We start from the raw sequence: 25,058 nt of genomic DNA, 5'->3' as shown, positions 1-25,058 counted from the left end.
TTCCTCTCCATAACAATATATAATAAAAGTCACAAATGTCATTTTTTTGGCAAACTGCAGAAATCTAGGATTTTTCCAACTCAAGGGCATTTGAGGGGCTAAAATTATACAGTAAGTTCAACAGCAATGCACAATTCATAATTCAGTGAGGTTCAAATTTACGTGTTTTGAGCAAAACCACACATTATTGAATATGATGTGAAAATTGTTTTTCAAGGTTAGAAAATGTAAATTCTGAACAAATGGTCATATTTAGTGCTTGTATTATTTGTAGGTGACACTACTGACAGTACAGGGACACCTAGGGAGCCAATCGGATATCAGCTGAGGATCCCCCTGGCCTCTGGAACCACGATTTATTGTGAAAGCTGTTTCCAGGAAGTGGTGTGTGTTCGCGCCGCCTAGCTTGTCGCTTCCAGCGGAGCGTCCGAATGGACCCGACGGGAGGAAACGCCGTTAGTCAGTAAGTTAGAGAAGAAAGTGTGAGCGTCCATGTCTGCACCACAAACATCAACACGCTGACACGGTCACTGGCAGCAATGTCGAGGGAGAACACCACCCGGAGCCTGGACAGTATAGACCTGGCAGCTCTACGAGTAAGCACACAAACTGTTCTTTCTTTAAGAAACCTCTGGCTAAACAGTGGAGGATGTGGAGGGCTGCAAACCTAACGGTCCCTAGCCACTGGTTCTTCTTCTTCTTCTTCTCCTCTTCTTCTTCTTCTTCTTCAACTCTCCACTCACTTCTCGTCGTGCTGGAGAGACCTTTTTCTTTGTACCGTGTTTGAACTGTTAGCGAGGAACGTGCGTGTTTCATCCTGTGACGTGTTGCTTTCTGCCTGCGCCGTGTCCTGTTTGTTGTGAAGTTTACAAGCTGCTCTGTTTACACTCGGGGTTTTCCTTCTGGCTCGCTGGTTCGAGGAGTTGACCTGCAGCCGAGCAACAAGTGGTCGACAAGCTGAAAAACTTTACCTGTGTGTGTTTAATGTGAGGCAAACCAGCAAGAAATCAGTTCACGTGACTGGTTTTAACTCAAATACACATAATTATTAAACTTTGCTAGTTTAAAGTAGTGTTTTAATTGTATTCACCTTTTTTTCATTGCTCAGTCTGTAAAAGTCCCACAATGTGACCATATGTCAACAGTCCTGTTAAATCTCTCATTGTGCAAATATCTCTACGCATCAAAATTGCACCTTAAAGACGTTTTCAATGATTCTATAAACCTTATTTAAGATTCTTGTAGCTCATAATGTTATCAACATTTGTAGTTGCACTTCCTCAGTCCACATCCTACTGGAACACTGCATTGTTCTTCATCTGCCCTCAGAACTGAGCATATAAACTCAAACTTGTTGTATTTTAGCTTGGCATGAACTCAGGGCCTGGTCACACATTCACAATTCGTGGATAACAGTTCGCCAAAGTTTAACTTTTATTCGCCTCCCACTCGCACACATTGGAAGTGAAGGTGAGTGGAAGGTTCACCACTAAAACATTTGTGTGTGTGTGACCGGCACCTATGGTACGTTCACGCCACACGCAAAAGCTAATTTTTCGCATCATGAGGCTACATAAAAAGTCACATTTTCATGATGAAATGTTGCAAAAAACAATTAAGTTTGAGAATGTAACTCACCAGCTTAAGGTGCTGCCACCGACCCAAGCTAGCAGGTCATCAAACTGGCCACTGGTCAGCCTCAGGTGACTCTGGTAACAGAGGTCATCTAGGCACAGCTCCAGGAGAAGATGGTAATATTCCCTGAGCTCTCCATCTCCAGATGGTCTTATGGACCCACACACAACACCGCTGGTTACTCTGTTTCCACAACAACGAAGCAATTGTGGTCCCTTCAGCCAGAAGCCCTTCTCTCCCCTTCTCCTGAGGACAACAGGAAAATGTAATCAATTTAGTTTACTAACATTGCTCATGCGATCAATGCAAGTAAACACAAATCAGCCTACGGCCAAACTTCTGCGAGTGTTGTCAAGCAAAAAATTGTCCTCGGCTATACTCGGGCTCCCCCTATAGGTGGAATGTATAATAAACTGTCGGAAGAACAGAGGGTCTGAGCTGAGACTCTCCTTGCACAAAGCTTTACTTCGGAGGCCAAGGAACCATGTCGGCTGATAAGTCCAGAGATTTTACCCAAATGTGACAGGCTTGTTTGGCCTAATTGCTAAACCTCGATCAAAATAGCTTTACCTGACTTCTGATGATGAGATAACAAGTCGACAACTTGAACGTGTTTTCATGTCCCCCTACAGGATCCAGCAGGTATCTTTGAATTGGTGGAAGTTGTCGGCAATGGAACCTACGGTCAAGTTTACAAGGTAAACGCTCATTATTATTTTCTGCCTTTCCTTTTCAGTTTGGTAGCTGTTGTCTCATGCAAGTAATAGAATAAAAACTGCTGAAATGTGTGATGCCGATAGTTAATATAATGTCATGTTTCTCATCTAAATATGGTTGGCAGACTCAAACGCTGGCGATGAGTTTGATTGTCAAAGTTGATGTGTCTATCATCCATCCACTGCTCTGTCACATGCAGATGTGCTGTGTTAGCATGTATGCCACATGACTTATAGTAAAACGCACGACAGCCAGTTCCAGTTCTTGTAAGAGAAAAAACAACACAAAACTTTCAGTTGACAGAAATATCCTGTGGCACTTTAAACACACACACACATGCGCCGCAGCATCTGCATCATCTTTAAAGGGCCCTGGGTGGGGCTCACTTCCTTATCGCAATATCTGTTAGTCTACGTGTGTGAGTGGTTTGTGGTGACAGGAGGTGTTTAGTCTTATTTCAAATTGTGCAGATGCTTGTGCCCTATGTTCACATGCTGCTGCCTGACCACAAACTGCTACTTTGGCCGTATGGTGTCGTTTCTGTTTTGAAAATCAAAAAAAGGACTTATTGAAGAGGATGATTTATTTTTTTCCTGCAGGACAAGACATGTCCACTTAACTGTGTTGTGTCGAATTAGTTTCTATACAAACAATGCTATACCAAACTATACCGGAACAGTAAATCCATTTTGCAGTTCGACCAATCACATTTTCCTTATTATATAGATAGATATATAGATGTTTTGTTTTAGTTTAGCATCTTTTGCGTGGTATAAAGTTCCTCAAGGCGCTCTCTGGCTCATGGTGGATACTGCCGAGAATCTCCTGCTGTTTTCTCTCATGAGCTCACTCTGACATAATCCAACGTTTTGGCCAGTGGGCCGGCCGCAGCCGCTGACTCTGAAAATATGCGTTCTCATGTACAGCCCCTCCGGATCATTTCATGAATTCAGTTTTGAAAGCTGCTAAAAAGAATGTGTTGCTCATTTATGTATTTGGCAAGTTGAACATTGTTGGACAATTCATGTTTTCCAGCAGAATGTACAGTACAGTCAGTAGTACTGTACAGTAAAATAACTCTAATTGGGGTGGTGTGAAGACACTGTCAGTGCTTTTGTTGCTTAAACCAAACCACAGACTGTGGACAGTTGTTTTCCTTGTACTGGGTTGGTTCAGTAGGAGCACTTTCAGTTTAGTGGAGAAGAAGTCAGCTGTAAAAACCGCTTTGGAAGAAACAACTTTGGCTTGGTCTTGCTTAAAATGTAGCTTTAAGATAAGGGTATGAATTAAGGCAGAGGTTAAAAGTTTAGGGTGAAAGAATGAATGAAGTCCATGGAGACTTCTCAGCAGAGTGAGTGTGTGTGTGTGTGTGTTTGTGTGTGTGTGTGTGTTTGTGTGTGTGTGTGTGTATGTGTGTGTATGTGTATGTGTATGTGTGTGTGGAACTGAAGGTAGGTGTGTGCCTCAATAGCCACTTGATTTCCTGAAATAAGAAATGTTGCAAGAAATGCTCAGGGACAGCATGGCCTCTGTTGGCCCTTAAACAAGGTGCTATTATTACACAGTTGTAGTGGTAAAATCATAAATTTTAGTGAAACTCCACAGAATAGCAATGTTTCTGTGTTTCTTGCCATTAATTTCTGTTTCATGAAATGACTCCTCCTCAAATTGTCCCTGAGCTTCAGTTGAAGCATCACCAGTTCTTAGATTATTCTAATCACGGTTTGCCCTTTAAATGCATTTACCGTTATGTTTGTAAAACTCATGACTGCACTCGCAGTATAGCAAAGCTTAATCGTCTCTTATTGCTATAGTCAGTAATGGAGTTTTCTGCAAACAGGCTATTAATTGGACATCGATGAGGCCTCTTGTGTACAGATAACAGACACTTCCTAAGCGTGTGTATGTCTGCGATTGGGCTTTCAGCAGTGTAACAAGTCTCGTCGTGGGAAACCAGGGCAGGAACTGGGGCTGATTGAACAACGACTTCCTATACACACACACACACACACACACATACACACACATACACACAAACATACACATGGCCCCCAAAGAAAACACTTGGTTGGGGACTGATGTGAGTGCCGGAGATGCTGACTAAGCATCTGGTCTTTTCCTCTGTTTATTTATGTGTGCAGCATTTTCATTACATTGAAGTTTAAGTGTTTTTAAATGGGAACCCAGCACGGATGCTCTGATCTTATGTTCTAAGCTCACACTTCTGCTTTACTGATATATTATATTTAGTTTTGAACCTTGATGCAATGTGTCTCTATCAAATATGTAAATACATATATGAACTTTATTACATGAAAGGTGTTTATCTATCTTGGAAGAGTAAGACAACAAAACAATCACTTCCTGTGCCAAGATGGACTGGGGACTACAAGTCCCGAAGACACTCAGTCGTTTAACAGATCTGTCATATAGGCTACTTGTATTGCAGACTCACAACTTAAACACAGTAACACACCCTTTCTACAATGATGCTGAAATCACTGCGCCTTTCCCTTTAATAGTTGCTCTTGAAGCGTCACTCAAAGGTTTCTCCTAAACATTTGTGTTGCAGATGAGCAAAATACAACTACAGCTCCCTAAAAAGCACCGCTTCTTTGCTTTGATAAGCCGGTTGCAGAGTTTTCCACATAGTCTTCTTCAGAGTCCTTATAGTCTTTATAGATGGAATCGCAAACTCTTGTCCCCATTTCAATCTAGCTAAATTAAAATAGCTTGGAGCTGTGTGACCCTTATTCTTAGAGATGTATCCACGGCACATGAAATCCACACATGTTTAGTTACAACAAACTTCATTGTAAAATGTCTGTTTTACTTATGATTTCTGTAGTCTACAGGAGCCAGATGACAGACGATGGAGGAGTGTGTGAAGTGTTTGAGTCCAAAAAAACAGGGTTGAATAGTGCTGCAGCCAAATCCAAAACAATTGACGTAACTGGTTACTTCTTCCGACGGAATGAACCAGAAGAAAAATAAACACAAAATGCCTCCATAATGCCCGTGTGGTTTCATCCAACAACAACACACTGCACATAAGCTCTCGCTCAAGGGCATGCACAGGGTTCGTGTTAGCATCACTACATTTTAATTTTGGGGCTTCCGGAAACTTTTATGACATCACACATGGGACTCACTGTTGAGTGCAGTCTGTTTTAGGGCTTTCCTTTTTTTTACAAATCAAGTTTGAACGAATATGACATGACATGTATTTTGTTTGAATATATTCAAAAACCCATATTCCTCCCTCTCTATTTTCGTAGCAAAATAACTTAACATTACTGCCCTTTATTTACTGATAGGTCAAGAGGGCATGCAATAGGTCAAGCCGACAGCCCTCTACTGTATCACAAGTGATGGTCAGATGCACTTCTAGTCTGTAAACTTTGAAATCAAACTGGTCATTCCAGTTCGAATATGCATTTTCCCCCCACATTTGATTGAATGTTTCGAATTTCGAATAAAAGTGTCAGCCCTAGTTTGTTGTCATCCCTACTTCAAACCACACTGACCCACTTTCTGTTGTTTGGTTCAATGTTTTTTTGTCCAACTTAAGTTAGGTTGCTGTTTATTTCTACTCCAAATCAAAGCCTGCCCGCTGATCTGCGGCTAACATCAGGAGCGGATTGTTGTGATTGTTAAATTTGACTTTGACTCGTGTTGCACAGCCTCGTATGTTGAGGATTTGCCGGTCAGTCAGTGTGTCAGTGAGAACTGACACTGGAGGACAGTGACCCCATTAGCCTCATTTTCATTTGAACTCAGCGGAATGGCGTCCTGGTCGCGGCCATTCTAGTATGGACACAGTCAGAAGAGATGAAGTTAGATGGGGAGCAGAGAGGACTGGAGAAAACAATCAGGCCCTTTTTCATCCAAATAGCCCCCGAGACTGAGAAATCAGCAGCTACTTAGAAACTCAAAGAATCCTCAGTTCATTTTTGTTTTTGCATTACCACCACATTTTAAGAGCTGTGATGATTAGACAAAATAAGATCAATAACAGATTGTAAAAGCCACAGTGTAGCTTGAGACAACATCATTGCACGAAAGAAGAAAACAGAGTCATCATTGTTGCAAATGGGAGAGAGAAATTGTATAAAAATGCCAAAGAGACGAGTGGGAAGAGTGACGGAGACTTTTAAGGCAATGTCGCAAACTCCACCCTATGGCTTTGACTGGAAAGCAACGTCATGGTAGAGAGGAGTTTTTTGAACAAGAGATAAGACTGCATGGACCAAGATTCCTGCAGTGTTAAATGCAGGTAAAGTTCCTCTGTCCCCCAAAAAGTTCCCAGAAAACAGTCTTTGGTCAAAGAGGGAAGTGGTCCGACCCATCACATCACTACTTTTATATTGACTCCTCTTTGACCTCAAACTTCTGTTCGCTTCTCCTCACTTTAAACTCGATTTGATCGTGCACAGCATCTATTTCACATAGTTAACCTCTTGGGTGTCCCAAGCACATGCACCTAAGGACAACATCTTTTTTGTCCATCTCATGTTCCAGCTCCCATGCACAGTTGGTTCACAATAGTGTTAAAAGATGTATTATGTGCAGGAGCAATCACATGGTAGTTGTATGCCTGCAGTGGTTTTGTGGCCCCTAGAAAAAGAGATCCAGCCCTTAGATGTGGGTTGTAACAACCTCACAGGAATTTCTTGAATTTTGTTTTGTTTTGCCATGAATTATTGTCCGTTTGTGCTGTCTTGGGGTTACAACGGAAAAAACAGACATATTTACAGAGGGAAGATTCAGAATTATGTCTATAGAGCTGGACAGGAAAATTTGTTTTTTGATTCCTGAACAGCACAGTAGGTGATGGTCCATTGTCAATTCAGATGTGAAACTTCTCAAATAAACATAAGTTTCTGAGTTGCTTTGTTGGACTTTTCGAGCAGTATTGTGATGAGACAGAACCTGTGCTTGCTCCTCTCTCATCATCTTGTCATTACTCACATATGCACACACACACACACAGACACACTCTCAGGCAGGGCGTTTCCCTATTTGCAGAAGGAACTTCCCTTCCCTGCAAGCCATTGCTTTAGAGCCATCTGTGTGGTTTTCTCTCTCTCTGTGTGTGTGTGTGTGTGTGTGTGTGTGTGTGTGTGTGTGTGTGTGTGTGTGTGTGTGTGTGTGTGTGTGTGTGTGTGTGTGTGTGTGTGTGTGTGTGTGTGTGTGTGTGTGTGTGTGTGTGTGTGTGTGTGTGTGTGTGTGTGTGTGTGTGTGTGTGTGTGTGTGTGTGTGTGTGTGTGTGTGTGTGTGTGTGTGTGTGTGTGTGTGTGTGTGTGTGTGTGACAATGTCAAAATCCACTAAAGCTTAGCCCTATGGACACTGCTGCTGCAACACAGCTCTAAGGCGGAAATTAACAGCTACTCTGACTTAATGAAACAAGTTAAATTATTCTTGCTTCATCAGTCTGTTGACTTTGTCACTTATCTGCTTGGTTAAGTCATGTTAATAGCATGTATAAAGTATATTGAAACGTATCTCAAATGTTGTTTTGTCGCTTTAATCAGGTTTAAAAGGTCAAAGTCGTCCAAATTTGCTCTCGGGTATTGCTTCAATAGTTCTTAAAGCTTGCTGACACCATGTTCATGCATCACAGACTGTGCAAAGCCATCAAAAACTTTGCTGCAATACAATTCCCAGCATGATTCACTTCCTCAAATCCTTCTAGTTTCAATGGTGTCACCCATCTTCCTGTTACTGGCTACACATGATTCTTATTGGACATATGTTAACTAATCTGCTCTCTGACATACGAAAGATGTCCAAATGTGGACTTTGGCCATGTCTGAGGCAACTAGACAATCCCTACCTCATCACATCCTGCACAGGGGAAAACACTGGAGAGGTTTTATTTTGAAAAAGGTATTGAAATATGTTGAGTTTATTATTCATATTAAGACATAGCTCAGCTGAGTAAAAACATTCTCTCTCCGATAATACTGTCACACATTATTAGATTTCTTTTTTTTATGAAAACTAACTTATTTTGTAATAAAAGCCTGTGTTCCAAAGCCAAGCGTTGGTGGGTGGAGGTTTGAGCTGAGGGAGACAGGAAACATCCTCTAACACAGTGTGGAGTTGCTTCATCCTTGTCTGTTCGAGGTAAAACAGAAAGACTGGGAGGGAGGCACAGGAATAAAAGAGAGGAAGGGGAGAGAGGAAAGTGAGAGAGGGCAAAGGAAGGAAGGCAGATGTGAAAGGCAGAGAGACAGAGAGGAAGCAAGAGGGAGAGAGACAATTGAAAACTAGAGAGAGAAGAGGAAAGCAGCCCTCCCATGAGACTCAGAGCCACAGATAGTGTTGAATACCCTTGAGTGTGTGTTTGTTTGTGAGGGGGTTGGTTTTTTAGGGTAGAGAAGTGAAGACAAGAAGTTATGGCTAAGATTAGAGAAAGTCTCCGGAAAATAAATATAAATCTGTCTGCTGTCCTCTATCACACTGAAGGGGGGGTAGCCTCCTAACTGTTATACCTAAATGCCAAAACTATATTTAAAAGTATAAGATGTAATTCATATGCTCTTTAATAAAGCTAACACAAATGCAAAACTCACATGAACAGAAGAGTGGTCTTAATGCAGCAGAGGCTTAAATATCCAGTCTTTTATCCCATGGTATCATGGATCAAGCTTTAATATTATGAATCCCACAATTGCCTCAATGTGTTATGGTGCCTGACTTCAATGCCCTGGTTTGTCAAACCCTATGTTAAAGTTGTAACTACAGGCGCTCTGTTAAAATGGGCTGTCTCATCAAACTGAAGTCCAGATAAAGTAACGGTGATGACATAATCAGGGTTATTTTCCCAGGCATTAAAAAGCTCCCTCCAGAGCCACTGCAGACTTTATACAAGTCTCTGACACACTAAGGAGTTCTCCCTGAGAGAGCCGGGCCATCTGATCATTACCTCCACATGGGAGGTTATGTTTTCATTGCTGTGTGTTTGTCTGTCTGTCTGTTAGCAGGATTACAGACAAACTAGTGAACTGGTTTCCTTGAAACTTGTTGGAAGGCTGGGGCAAGGGCTGACGAAGAACCCATTCACTTGTGGAGTGGATTTAATAAAGGGATTGGTAATGCTGAGAATGTAATGACTTTTTAATGAAAAATGGTCTGATCTCAATACATGTATTTGCAAAACAAAGAGGCCAATCAGCCCCGGCATGTGCTTGGCATGTGAACAGTTCTCAAGATATGAGAACACTCAAAGAAAGACAGTCAGACAGAGAGAGGTTTCTGATATTAATAGATACATTAAGTTCATGTTTTCAATTTTGAAAACACTATCTTTAATGCAGTGTTCTTATTTAACTAGTACAAATAGATGAGTTCATTGCTGGTTTGAGTTTGGGTATGCATTTCAAAATTGGAGAAGAAAATCCCTATTCAGAACACGTAATTCTTTGCTCACCCTTACTCCCCATGATGAGATGACCAACATTCCAATCATGTGCAAAACTCACAAATTGACACTATCAGTAGTGTTTAGACCAATCAATTAAGGTTTTCAAAATTACTTTGATAAGATAATATCAGTTGATAACTGTTTAAATCAAGTCATTAATTTATCTCTCGTCTCTGATACATCAGAAATCAAACCACATGATATTGACGAAGAAGATGGTTTCTTCCTGAATCTCCTCTCTGACAGAAGAGACACACACACACACACACACACACACACAAACAAACACTCATACACACTCACACACCCAGTGGGAGCGGCTTCACTTTCTCAGCTCTCTCTTCATTTGCAGCATTATTCTCAATATAATAGAAACCAGTCCAGCCCTTTCAACCATGTAGTGCCAGCCAGTGAAAGTACAATGAGAATTGAATGTAGGGGGGAAAAGGGTTGCTTCACACACACACATACACATTCTTCTGAGAACTATCCATGGACTTGATTCACCAATTAGCCTGTTTTATAGTTGGCACAGAGAGATACACACACACAGTGTGATTTCAACTAGCACCATCCCTACATTTTGAGGGATGAGCCGTGATTGAATCCAGTCAAGCACAAAGTGCACATATGTAACTAACAGAGGAGGATATGAGAAAAGGACACACAGAGGGGGATGGGGGTATATAAAGTTCAGAGAACAACAGTGAGAGTGTTTCTCTCAACTGTCCCCGCGCTGTCTACATTATAAATGTGTCTCTCTCTATGTCATTTACAAATGTATGAATATATTGTAGTAACCTTTTCCCTGACACAATATTTGTAGTGTTCCCTTATTCTGTGTGTGTGTGTGTGTGTGTGTTGGATATATTGTGTGCAATTGATTCCTGGTAATTTGTCACAAGCCTGTGTGTTACATTCACAGGACGTCAATGTCGGAAGTGCAAAAGCTTTCTCCAAATAATTAAAGACCAAAGGGCCCTTTGAGTGTGTTGTGCACATGTGTGCGTTTGTGCATGTGTTTGTGTGTGTGTGTCAGTGCCGCAGATTGTTAATAGGTATGGCCCAGTTGGGGAAAGAACGTTTCCCATTTGTAAGTTGTGGCCACAGCACAGCCAGCAGACACCATTAAGTCTAAAGGGACAGGAAGGCCATTGCCTTATTTATCACAGTAAGAGCAGGAGCAGCTTGGATGTCACAATTCTTCGCAATTATGGAGACGATGTCCTCAATGCGGGGACAGAACCAAGGCCATATTGAACTGGGGTCAGTGAGCCTGACACAGTAGATCTCACATCCAGAATTAAAGTCAAATATATGAGAAGTCAGCCAGGTGGTTGTCTGAAAAGTTTCGGTCTCAATGCTCCCAGTTCAGCAACATCTTAGGGCCTTTTCACACCTGAAAGTCAAAACCAAGGTTCATTTCTTTGTTACACTGTTTGTACAACATGCAACAGTCCTGTCCTAATCACCTGGGCTGCATCGTCCTATACTTATATACACTTCACTACTACAATTGGTTTAGAGATGTGGATGTGTTTGGCGTCAGCGTGTTGTCAATTCGGTGATGGTATGGACTCACTTTTAAGTGCGTAGAAAAATATTAGTTGTAGTTGCAGTAAGTTTATGTCAAAGTTTTTCTTTTAAGTCAAGAAGGTCCAGGCCAAACAAGGTATCAGTGAAATGGACTTTAAATTCAATTTATTGTGAAGCATGCCTTTTGCATTTTGCTGTTTTTAAGAATATTCCTAACCTTCTAATCTCAGGTCTAAACTTATATATTTTACAAAGAATGCAGTGTTCGACAGTGTTTTGGATTTTTCGATTATATTCAAAAATCAACCTGGAAAACATTTGACATGACATGCAATCGTTTGAATGTATTTGATTATATGAATCCCCCCACGTTAGAATGAATGTTGGGATTTTGAAACACATGTGACATCCCGACTGGATATATTTCTGGGTTTCATATTGGTGGTTTATCTATTAACTCCACTTATTCATTAAAAAATAAAGTTTTCACAAGCTGAATGACAATACCTAAAGGGCATAATGCCATGTACGGGTGAGCCTCTATTACATGAGCCACGGTAAAAAAGGGAAGTTGTTTGCTCAGGACCACTTTGTCTTGTGTTATTGAACAAACACACAATTCTATAAACACAGTTTAACAAAGCTCTTATGTAGCAAACGTCCCAACGTTTCCTTAAAACACTCTCTACCAACATTTCCAGCCTTTGTGGTCAAATGCTTCCCTCAGATGTGTTTGCTGTAATGTTATTCTGTTTTTGGCTGACCTTGTGGACAAAAAAATAAAATTAAGGCTTGGACAAACATTTCACGAACCTTTTTTATTTCATTATTTGGATCGTGCACAGTCTGTACATTTGCGACACATTTTGAGCTGTGCATGTACATCTTCATGAGAAGACAACCTCACATAGCTCAACTAGTGGATTGTATTGAAAGTAACATATTGAATGGAAGTTTCAGAGAAGCAGTGCTGAATCATATTCTTTGAAGACTCTGCCGATGTGAAAGTAGTTGATTTAGAAACAGGTTTCAACACCGTGCTTTTCCCAGTTCTACTATAGAGAACTCAGTCCTGTGAGTAATACCTCTTTGGAAACAATAGACAGTGTTACTGAAATTTGGTGTTGACAAGATAAAACCTAATTAGACAAATACAAAATATTTTTTTATTTCAAATTCATCTTGTCCTCAAGGATTTTCGCTGGATCTCTGTCTAAACCTGAATATTGACTGATAGAGACTAGTGGGATTTGTCATGCCCTCCAGTCTGTTATGAACACACAAACACACACACACACACACACACACACACACTGCCATATATCTAAAAGGCCTACAGAGTAGCTTCTAGCTTAGTATCTTGTCAGCTTTCTGACTCATGACAAGGTTTTCAATTTTCCCCTTTTCACCTGACTGCACTTTACAGATTTACTGTGTCTGTGTGCGGGCCTGCTTGCTCCTCTCATCTCACGTAGTGTCATGTTCTCTCTGACTATGCCTCCGATGAGAAATTGAAATAATGTAGACGTGTGTCATAATAATAATAATATCACAAATTGCAAATTATATCACAAACCAGATGTTCATTCAAAAGTTTATACGTTATGCTTATAAATTCAACTGTAGGCACAGTTTGTGTTGTAATTAGGAGATGATAATATAGCGTGCCTGGTGTCCAATCTCTTATATTTTGATCCTGCCTGTCTTTCCAATTCACAAAGATGCCCATGTGATTTAATGCAAAGAATTATAGAACCTTTGCCTCCGCTTATTTGATGATCCATTTTTGTTGTCTTAAGCACATGAAAAATGCTACGGAGCTGATCAAATTGTAATTGAACATATTTGATTTTTACATCTGTAATCAGCAAGTAGAGAGGAATTGTTTGTTTCATTTTGCAGTTCATCCTGGTTTGATTGTAGAGCCATGGCCAAGTTTTTTTTTGTTCATCCCGTAGACAATTTATTCCAAGGCCAAAACCTTTGAGTTCTGTTCTTGTTTAGGAACAGCCACATGTGAGACCTTCTGTCCCGGGGACATTTGCTGATTCCAAACAACACTCATGGCTGTGGTTAAGAGTGATATTTACTCCATGTTTCATTTTATTCTGTGTGTCAAATTAAAAATGTTTATGTAGGTGTTAAGTCTTTCATATCTGCTGTGATCTGAACTCGTTCTTCTTCTGTCCCACCAGGGTCGTCACGTCAAGACAGGCCAGCTGGCAGCTATCAAAGTCATGGACGTCACAGAGGTAGAAACAGGCGCTTCATTAAGCCGCACACATACTGTCTCTGCCTCTGCTCTCTGCTTGGTCATTCTGTGGCTTTTCTTCGGGGGATATTATAGTGAAACATCAACACAACCAGAAAGAAATGCATGATGTCAACGTTAATTTATTCACAACATACATTCGTATGCACAATTATTCTTAATATTACAGCAAGCTGAAAATCCTCAAACATAAAAAACGACCAGTGGTTTAAAGTCAAAGGAAAATTCAGTTGCATTTTATTTCAGTTAAGAGTGGTGGTGTCATGGTGTCTGCTAAATCAGTCAGCATGTGGTTTGTTATTTGTCTTTGAAGGCAGATAAAGAAACCTCCCTCACTGAAGGCATCTGTTGCATTATGGGAAAACAGATTGACAGATGGAAAGCAGAGAAGTGCATGACACTGGTTCACAGAGTTAGAGTGGTATTAGGAGTTTAAAGCAGCCTGAGCTGACTTATTTTTAGGCTACATATATACTACTAAGTTTTTACATGAGAACTAATCAAATCTCCTACATACACACTCATATAAATGTATACATCAATGTCAATGAATCCTAAGAAGTCATCAAACTCTTAAGAGACCAATGTGTAATTGAAATTTGATGTTTTATTATAAATAAAAATAAAACACTAATATAACAAAATACACATTTTGTTTTTCAATGTAAGTGTAAACAAAAATATGATATATAATGTTTGGGGTCTATTTACAAAATTTTCCCTATCAAACAGAATGAGAGAAAATATACAATATACAACTCAGACTGTTATCAATCTGAGGATGAGAGAGTCTCTCTGAGGCTGTGAAGACGAAGACGATTTGACTGAGTGTGTTGTGTGTTGTGGTCTTCCAGCTGTACACGAGGACGGACAGCTGAGGTGTAGTGGTCTGGTTGAATATTGCTTGTGGTGTACAGATGTAGAACAGCAGAGTAGGGTTAAATATAGGCTAATAACAACATGTTATCACAGACTGTGATTGTAGCCATTAATTAACTAGAATAGAGCTTATTAAAGCACATACTTCTCTCTAGTCCCAACAGTTTCTTTAAATTAAAAAAAAAATTGCACCATATTTAAAGAATAGACTTCAGTACCCTAAACATGTCAAAACAAATCACACACTGTTAAAGATCATTTCATCAAGGTCAACATTTTGATTTCTTATTTATCCAAGATTTTCTTTTTAACTAGCTTTCTGCAAAACAAATGACATTATCATCATTATTACTTTGCCTTTTGTATTTATTAGCGACAGATAGCAAGCAATAAGACAGTTTGCTGTTGTTAGCCATTAACTGTGTCTAATATAGTCTTATGGAAGAGCTATGGCTTGTTCAAAATACAAAACACGCCTCATTTTCAGCCTCACGGTTCGAAGATGTAAAATCTTTCTTTATTTTACGTCCCAGCTAACTGAACCTTGTTTTTTTGTCCTGACAGACAAAACAATCACACACAAAAATGGAACAGGAAATAGTCATATTTCACAATTTTGTCAATTTTCATAGATTCTTTTTAATTAATGTAAATATCTGCAGAATAAATGAAAAGTGAAATAATCCTTAGTTGCAGCCCCACTAAATGTGAATCTGTAGTTTCTGTATAGCTTCCATACAAAATGTCACAAATCTGCTTATTTCAGAACTGATTGATTTGCTGTTGAGGATACTTGGGGACTTCTGTGTTGAGGGGAAGTCTTTAGCAGGAAATGCTGAGCTATTATCTCCCTTCTCACTTCACACTCACACACACATACACACACATACACACAAACAATCACACACGCTATATCCAGGAGTCTTTGTGTCTCGGATGGGGGTGAAAGCTCAAACTCTGCCTTGTCCTTTTCTCCCCTCCTGTCCTGTGGAGATTTAAAGGAGGTCAGTGACTGAGTGACGCTCTGTTGTTTCCTCTTTTCTGATTAACAGCCACATCCAGCTCCCCCAGCTCTGCTCTACTGCTCCTTCCTCCTCCTCCTCTCCTCCTCTTCTCCTCTTTCTCCTCCAGTCCAGCGTAGATTTAGAGGTTCAGTGAATTGGAGGAGTGACAAGTCTTTTCTGGGATTTATGGCAGAAAACAGAAAGTGCTGCACTCTGTTTCCTCCGGTCGCTCTATCTGTCCTTGCCTCCGACTGACTGATCAGCCTCCGTTGAGAAGTGGGAGCATTTGTATTAAGGTCCAGTGGACGGGCGAAGGGTCATGAAGAGGTGACACGACAGTCTGATCGGAGATGCAGTCTGTCTGGATGTATACGTGTTCATGTTGTATGGACTATAAAACTTCAGCTTTTCGTGAATGTTCCATCCTTCAACATTTAAGCCTTTTTATAGAGTTATGATTAAGCATCAACATATTTCTGATTTCTGATTTAAATGTGTTTCTTAGAGGAAGAAGTGTTGAAGGAAGTGCAACTATTAATATCTTCAATGTGCTGTAAGCTGCCCTCCTGTCTGCTTGTTTTTATGCCTTTGCACACTTAACAGCCACATTATCTCAACGCCTTGGGGTATTTTTTTTGGTGCAATGTTCAGTTGAACTTATTATGTTAAATTGTCAGATGTCAAGGTCACTGCGTCCTCCCACATCACATATTTTACCTTGTGAATGCAATAGCTCACAAACACCTTGAGGGAAACTTTTCAAATTTGGTATAAAAGTTCACTTGGACTCAAAGATGAACTCATTAAACTTTGGTGGTGAAATGTCATGTTGACCTAATGTTCTTGTAAAATGCTATACATGCAGAACCCAAAGGGAATTTCAGTAAATAGGACACAAACATTCAGTTGGAGTCAAGAATGAAACCATCTGGAAGTTAAAGCTCACGGGGGCCTCAGAAATTATGCTTTGGGCCTTTTGAACATGAGTTTTCAAATCTCTGACTAAAAGATGAACTGATTATTTTTCAGCTGTCAAATGTAACTGTTGGCTTAAATATATGCATGTACACTGAAACTGCTCTGCAACGACAGAGGGATACAACAGAATGGTAATTCTAATGAATAATCTGAATAAGCTTACAATATGTATATGTTGTTATGTTTAGGAGGAAGAAGAGGAGATCAAGCTGGAGATCAACATGTTGAAGAGTTACTCCCACCACAGAAACATCGCTACCTATTACGGAGCTTTTATCAAGAAAGAGCCTGCTGGTCAGGACCACCAACTCTGGGTTTGTAAACTACTTAATCTGTGTTTTTATTGCTTATTCCTTTTGAGTGAAAGAAAATTGAAATAACTATTTATTTTCTAAAACACCTGCTACCCCTCCAGGTTTGTCCTGTCAGGAAACGTCATATATCACCGTCATATTATTAAATGGACTTTCAGATCAGCAGACAGTGATATTAATAGTTGTTTTGATTGGTACAGTATCACTGTGTGTGATATAGACGCCTCTCCATCTGTCCATGTAGTTGGTGATGGAGTACTGTGGAGCCGGCTCAGTGACGGACTTGGTGAAGAAGACTAAAGGAAACTGTCTGAAGGAGGACTGGATAGCTTACATCTGCAGAGAGGTGCTCAGGGTAAGGTCACATGACACAGCATGAGTGCACACAAACACTTACTGTCACCCCTGTACCTTTACCGGACCCCCACTGGGTTTCTGAAGCTGATTATGATATTGATATTTAAGACTTTAGAGAATTGGCCATTACTTAATTACATATCTTGATTATTTATTTATTTACATCCCCCAATAATTTCAAAAATCAAAGCAGTCTGTCTAAGAGCCTTGCAGTTGAGTTCTGTACAGTTTGTAGTCTGACTATGTTTTTCCTGTATAAGTATTTAAAAAGGCGTGATGAGATAAAAGAATGTAAAATGATTGAATTATCTTAAGTGTTAAAATAGGTCGAAAAATGAACTTTTTAACAATCTATCAGTTTTTCTGTTGTTTATTATAAACAGTAATGTAATGTATCGATGGTACAAACATACACATATATTTTTGTATACATTAAGCTAATATTGGCCCAGCTCTAATCCATACAGTATTCCTTTGGTCTGGTCTTCATTCATTAACATTAATTCATGTCATCAGTTTGAACTTGAAACTTGTCACTGTTTTCAGTTTTGTATGTGTCTAAACTGAGCTTGCCTGATCCTTGCATAATTTTTTGTTATTATTGGTAAATCCTGAAATGAAACTGTTATTGTAAGATATATTCAATTGTGCTTACCAGGAGATCCCCTGGATAATTCAATACTTATTTCTGTTTTCTATTTCAATTTCATTTTTGAGATATAATATAATTTGTCATGGCTCTAAACACTATGCTATCCATCAGCCTCAACCTACATTACTAAGGATAACGAGCCACATTCAAATTCACTGTGTGAATTAATACGAATGTAAGTGGGAGTAGAACACTGCAGAGCACATGTACCAAATGTATTCAAAACTGACCCAGAACTCCAAACTAAAATGATTTAAGCTGCTGTATGTTTCTACAAAGTCAAATGTATAGCTTCCACTTGACATATGTGATAGAACATGCAGTGTTTTAAGCTCTGATTGCTCGACTGAGCTGCTCACTGCGAGCTGTAGTTTTAACATATATTACACAGGGATTGTACTTTTGACTCCTTTATTGAATCGCTGTTTGCCTGCTGTTATAATGGTAATTCCACTTTCACACATGTAATCCCTGGAAGTGCTCCAACCACCACCCATCTAATATTGAACAGAAAATTAACCCTGTACTCAAGATAACACTTCTTACTGTACAGCTCTGCAGTATACGGGGGTGTGTACACTATGTGGAGTACGTCATGTACTGTACTAACACAGATCCCTGTTGCTCTGTTGCATAAGTGGCAGATCTAGGATTTTTCTCAGGGGTAATAAAGGTGCAACAATTTACACAGAGGGGTCAATTAAATGTCCAACATCCATCCCCGCCATGTTCACACCTCGACTTCTAGATTTCTATAGACATTATACTAGCAGGCAAGTATAAAGTCAGTAGTAACTGTGGAGCGTCTCAATCTGACATTTGTGGAGTCCAGTGCATGTCTGAAAGCAGCTTAAAGTGCAAAGTTAAGTGATTCCTTGTTTACTGTTTGGGCAAAGACACACATCATTTGATCTATTTTGAAAATTACTCCTTTTTCAATGTTGTGTTGTCATGTTTATTAGTTGAACTGTTTGTAAGTGAATAATTTAATAAAAAAATAAAAAACACTGCTGAGCAGACAGGGGCACTTTAGCAGCCAATCCGATATCAGCTTGAGCCACTGCCTTCATCTAATGTGATGACACATTTTTATTCAATTCAATTCAATATAATTCAATTTATTTTTAATAACACCAAATAATGACAACACATTATCTCTAGGCACTTTGAGTAGTATGTTGAGACCTTACAGCAAAATCCAAAAGTTCCCGCAACGTGCGAACACTACAGTGAGCGTGGAGAGAACAAACTCCCTGGTAACTGGAAGAACCCTAGAGAACCAGAATCAATCTGCCTTGACCAGTTGGGATGAGTGGAGAAAAATGGAGAATAGAGCAGAGGAGGGTTGAAAAGAGGGGAGAGAAGAGACAGAGACCAACAACAGTTGTGTTACTGTCATATTTAAATCTCTGATTGCTTGTGCCTATGAAATAATAAGGATGCTATTTTTACATGTAATGGTGCTATTAAATGATAGCTATTGCTACTACTGATATTTATAATAATGATAATAATAATAATAGATAGGTTTTGTCAGATCTGGGTCCTGCAGATCTGCTGCCAGAGACACTTGCAGTCTTTAAACAACTTGCACTACATACACAAACAATGATAAATGAACTTCTTCAGGATGTATAGGCTCTTAGGTCAAAAGAGAAGTTGATGTTTTCTAAGAAATAAGATTATTTTCAAAAGCATCAAAGGGAAGAAGCCAAGCCGATTCGTTATATTGCCGGATCGGCTCGTAGAGGGAGTAATTGATTTATTTTCTCATTTGAGTAGTTAGAAGGCCAGTTTAAAACACATGTCTGTAAGATGTTATGGTTATCATTATAGGGGATCACAAGGTCCTGAGAAAGACTCCAGGATGTTTGCAGTGCCCTCTGCGTCGGTGTTTGTGTTTGCGGCTCCTCTGACAGACCTGCACATGCAGATACAGCGTATCAGCTCATATTAACTCAGCTCCTGCATATCATGTCCTTGATGCTGACATGATCAAGGACAACATTAAAAAGATTACTTTTTTTGGTGGTTTAAAGCTGTGTGGGACAACAGGCTTTGGATGGACGCCAGTGTTTTCTCTGCGGCTGTCAGCCACGCTGTCTCCCCATTGTTTTATTGTGCACAAACAAACTCACGCAGACACTCAGCATATCATGGTGAAGTCATCGTCTGAATAAGACTCACTTCCTCTGTTTATTTAACCTCCAGACCACACAGAGACACCCATATTCAAACTGTGCCACTACCACTCTGTCAATCTGCCACCTAAAGAAAAGTTATGTTGAATTTCCTCAGGAGTGGGAAGCAGTTTGAAATGAACCCCACTCTCTATTCAGCATTTCTTGACAACAGACAATGAAGGCAATGTTTGTGACATCGTATTTATAGTGATCATCATCTGACTGTGTTGTGTGTGTGTATGTGTGTGTTTATGTGTGTACGTCTGTCTTCCAGGGTCTTTCCCATCTTCACTCCCATCATGTGATTCACAGAGACATTAAGGGACAAAATGTTTTGCTCACAGAGAATGCTGAAGTCAAACTGGGTATGACACATCTACACATGCTTTGCAGATCCTCAGACACACGTGCGTCCCTCCAGGCCGACTTTAAGAACAATCAAAGTCATGCACACATCAATAAATCACACAACCGTGCAGAGAAAAAAAAACCTCAAAGAAGTTGTGGTTGTTTGCAGATTGTTCTTCATGTCTTTATGTTTCAGTTGACTTTGGAGTGTCGGCTCAGCTGGACAAGACCATTGGTCGGAGGAACACCTTCATTGGCACCCCCTACTGGATGGCTCCAGAGGTCATCGCTTGTGATGAGAACCCCGATGCCACATATGACTACAGGGTACTTGATGACGCAGTAGTATTCTGGCAATCTAAGAGGACATTTTTGAGTAACCTCTTGGGATGTTGCAAAAAAAAACACTGAGGATTATGTTGGTTCCCATCAGCTCGGTTGACTCATGAATATAAACGTAGGGCATCCAGCAGAAACATGAAGAGCGTTTCAAACAGTGATTAGTTCTGTGGAAGGTCATGTTCTTTAGTATCAGTTAACACAAACCATATGTGAGATTTTAACCACATTCAAACATTGAAGTGACACAGAGATTAGTTGTACAGTATTGATAGTAGGTCACACATGTCAGTTAGTCTGTGTAGTCAAGCACATAAATAAATAAGTACAAAAATAGATTTGGGCCGTAAAAATGTTTTTGGGGGAAGTGGTTATTTGAATGTACCAGGAACCGTTAAGCAGCCTATGGAGAACCATGTCTATTTTGACAGATGCATGTGAGATGGAAAACAGTGGGAGGAAGAAAGAGTTTTTAGCTGAACCAGGTCGTAGAAGATATAAGAGGAATCGTGTCCATTAAGCATCTGATTTGGAGCAAAAAAATAAAACAAAAGGTATCGGTACAAAACTTTGCATATCATCATTTTAAGAGTGAAGAATCCCATGAATAATTTCTTTCTGATGACTTCCAGCCCTGCTTCTACAATTTTAAGATTTGGTGTTGATTTTCAATCTTTTTGGACTCTTTTCCGCCGCATGTCAGAGAGTTGGTTGCTCGGTTGCTCTACGGATAACTTCTGGTTTAATTCTGAGTTTCCGTCCTACAAAACTCGTTCACTTCTTAAAGGGGTAAATCACCATTATACTGAATGGATAAACTTCTCCGGAGCAGGTTAATTTGAAGATAAGAGATCAAGCAGCATAGAAGCAGCGCCTATCGACCAATTAATTCATTTGAATCATGACATCACAATTCTTAGAGGATCCTGTGGAGCACAAAAAACAAGAAGAGGATCCTGTGAAGCTCAGTGCTCAAATTGAGGTGGACAAGGGTCTTCAAAGACTGACAAAATACTCATACTCTGATGGGTATCTTTATGAAAGATGTAGACTCTCAACAGAGGGAACAAGTCATCTGCCAAAGTCGAACATAACTAACCTGACATGTAGGAGCAACATGCTCACAGTACCACAGACTGTCTGCACCGCTCTACGTTTCTTTGCTTGTGGTAGTTACTTATATTGATGTACTTGGTGTGTTAGCAACCAAATAACCAGACATAGTTAAATTTATTTTATACTTCTCTTTAAGTTAGTTTATCCTATGAAATTAAATATTTATTTGGAATGGAGGATAGATAGTTCAGAAATTTATCATTGGACGCCCACATCCCTTCAGCCCGGCTGTCTCTGTGAAACAGTCATCTCTCACCAAAGTGACAGGATAAGGGAAGTTTAAAACAATGTCTGGTTTGTTAAGTCAATCCCCGCTCCTAACACACCCAGTACAATCTCCCCCTGTTTCCAGATGCGCCAGGCGCATCCTGTCACCACTGTTCAGTTCCACAGGTTTTGTTGGTAAAGAACAGATTTATATCTCTATACCTAGGCGTAATTATGTCTGTGTTACATAAAGTGCTTTTTATCAAATGTGACCAGAGGGGTAACTTACACATTCACACAATCAGAGATCCTTTTACCAGCCTTCCTTCCTGCATTTAGCAGCAGAAAATATGTTTGTTTTAGTCTGGATAATATGTATTTACTCCTCCCATTAACAGTTTGCTCCTCAGTTGTGAAATATGCAGATCTGCGATCAGTTCACTTTCATGTCTGTGATTGGTCATTTGCAGTAAATCCCACCCCTTTCATGTGCATGTGCTCAGATCTTGATGGGGAAAAACTGGGTTGACTTAATGAGTTCGATAACCAATTTCGTGTGACTGCTTAGCCAGATTGCGACTGTTAGGTTAAGTCCAGCTGGATCTCAGTTAGATATCCTGGGTATGTTGAATTCACTTCGTAGTACAAACCCCAGAAGGTTCATTTCACATTATAACAGCAAAAAAGTAATTTGACCTGGGAGTGAATGCTGATATTGGTCAATCCTATTGCAAGATACGTTTTTGGAACAGAGGAAAAGGGGCTTTATATATCCCAAGTCAACCCTTCTCCTACACAATTTATTTACAACAATAACAATGTAGCTGACAAGGTAGATACAATTGCAATTATCCATAGCACTAACTTGACACCCATCGATGAACTACAAGCGAAATAGAGAAAAATTTGCTCATCTTCCCCAGTACAAACCAGTCCTCTCTCAACCATAAAAATCAACCAGTGGTTGAGCAGATCAGGGATCAGATAAATAATGCAACAGCAGGTTATGTTGTCTACCTGATTATTTTAATTCACTGCGGCTGTGGCTGATTTAGAGCCATTTTCAAAATAGGACAGATCATCACCCACCTACAGATACAGTCACACATGGGAGAAGTAAAGCTTGCATATGCACCGTGGAGCGACAGCTGCATTCACATCTGGGCAGAATACATCTCCTGAGTTTTTCTTATCTTTATTTGTGTATTTATACATACATACCAGTTTATGATATCTGATTGCCCGCCAATCTGCCAATGACACATGAAATGACTATGTCTAGACGTCAATTCCCTTGTATTACACTCCGAAGGTTTCCATCATTATTCACAAAACAATTTGATTTTAAACAAACCTCTTCATTCCATCTACACAAAGTGATGTTATCAATCAGAGTTCACAGAGACACGTTTCAATGTAAATCATCTTATTCTATCTATCTCTGGAAGCAATCATTCAGCCCCCTTTGAATCCACGGTTTCTTGTAAATTGACAGAAGTTGGGCTCGAAATTGTTTTTGTAATCCCTTGATCTATACTCCCACACCATGCACAAACTGATTTACCATTTGAATTAAAAGAGGACATGCAGAGTTTACAGGAAATGACTGGATCTCGAGCCGAGCTTTGTGCACCATTTTTAACCTTTTCCTGTCTCTTGTTTTCAGAGTGACCTCTGGTCTTTAGGCATCACCGCATTAGAGATGGCCGAGGGAGCCCCTCGTAAGTGACACACAAAACCATAAGGGATTTATGTTAACAGATTGTTGCTTTTTTTTCGCATCTAATTTGGTAATTTATTAAGAGCTAGTTTGTTAATTGTTCATCTATCTTTCTTATTGTCTCTGTGACTCTCTCTCTCTTTACCTCTCTGCCCCTCTGTGTATCTTTTCTTAGCTCTGTGTGACATGCATCCAATGAGAGCGCTATTTTTAATTCCACGAAACCCTCCGCCCAAACTGAAGTCGAAGAAATGGTAAGCCTCTGAACTTTGTCATAAACACACACACACACACACGTACAAACAACAGGATGTAGAGGGTGGTGTTTAACTTTTCTCTTCTGAAAACATGACTTGAAAGTGGACTTTGTTGTGGGTTTCATGCCTCATCAACTGAAACATATCCCAACTCTCTGTTTCTAAAAGAAAAGCTCAAAGTCACGGGTGTGTACAGATATAGAAACATGAGAGATGACACCTGAACAACGTTATAAAATAACCTGTGAACAGAATAGTTTTTCTCCGTTTTTGTCTGGGTTGTGGGCTCCAGATGGTTGAACTCTGAGACTTCATGAAGAGGGTAACGGAGCAGCAGTGGGTTACTGAACAGACTCAAATACAGCTGCAGAGGTGGTTAGGAGGAACAGAAAGAGCCTCACAACCAATAACAGTGCGAGCTGTCGCCCCTCTGATTCGTCAGAAGGAAATCAGGGTTTCAGTAGCTGATTAGACAGTGGTATGAAGTCAACCTCTACACATGGCGTCCAAGAAGAAAACCAGCGCTCACAAAACTGCTAGATCAGACTTTGCCAGAGAATAACAAAAAGCCTGGTGAATATTGCCAGCACATTCTTTGGTCAGATAACACCACATTAATTTCGATTGGACCAGATAAATGCCTGGGTGGACCAGGGCACGACAACCACAGTGACTTGTCTACAGGGTCGATTGTGAAAGGACTGTTTAGATACTTGTTCGTGCAAAAAAGGACCAGTATAGAATATCTTAACTGATTTAGCCAAGTTCTTATCTGTATCTGTTATCCCTGGGCTTACGGTATAAACAGTATAAGACTCAACACACAATAAAACATTTAATTACTCATAACACTAATAAATAGATAACAGAAACAAATATGTAAACCACGGGCTGAATGAGGCTGGAAGGTTTTCCTGGAGTTGACATAGATAAAGGCCAAACACAGAAATGTGAGTATTTGATTAAAAGTATTAACAGGAAAAATAAAGCCAGAACATAAAGAGAACACAGTTGTAATTTTGAAAATAAGGTTGTAATATTATGAGGAAATAGTCTCATATTACGAGAATTAAATATGCAATTTTAGGTTATGTGTAATTCTAGCAGGGAAAGA

At 39.9% G+C, this 25,058-nt stretch overlaps 1 protein-coding gene across 4 annotated transcripts in view; it reads left to right on the top strand.

Annotated features, from left to right (window-relative positions):
- The first annotated feature begins 431 nt into the window (after positions 1 to 431).
- Positions 432 to 25,058, top strand: part of si:zfos-2326c3.2 (misshapen-like kinase 1) — a 64,038-nt gene continuing 39,411 nt past the window's right edge. For all 4 annotated transcript variants that reach the window (XM_062393316.1, XM_062393315.1, XM_062393314.1 and 1 more), the window contains exons 1-9: positions 432 to 596; positions 2,268 to 2,333; positions 13,514 to 13,570; positions 16,640 to 16,765; positions 17,010 to 17,120; positions 20,232 to 20,322; positions 20,502 to 20,632; positions 23,634 to 23,688; positions 23,863 to 23,941. In XM_062393316.1, coding sequence (XP_062249300.1) covers positions 540 to 596; positions 2,268 to 2,333; positions 13,514 to 13,570; positions 16,640 to 16,765; positions 17,010 to 17,120; positions 20,232 to 20,322; positions 20,502 to 20,632; positions 23,634 to 23,688; positions 23,863 to 23,941 — 773 coding nt within the window. In that variant the 5' untranslated portion in view covers positions 432 to 539. The remainder of the gene's footprint in view (positions 597 to 2,267; positions 2,334 to 13,513; positions 13,571 to 16,639; positions 16,766 to 17,009; positions 17,121 to 20,231; positions 20,323 to 20,501; positions 20,633 to 23,633; positions 23,689 to 23,862; positions 23,942 to 25,058) is intronic.

This window comes from Platichthys flesus, chromosome 8, assembly GCF_949316205.1.
Source record: "Platichthys flesus chromosome 8, fPlaFle2.1, whole genome shotgun sequence".
In the NCBI taxonomy this organism is placed as follows: Eukaryota; Metazoa; Chordata; class Actinopteri; order Pleuronectiformes; family Pleuronectidae; genus Platichthys; species Platichthys flesus.
The sequence above is the reverse complement of the archived record's forward strand: the minus strand, read 5'-3'. Positions and strand labels throughout refer to the sequence as shown.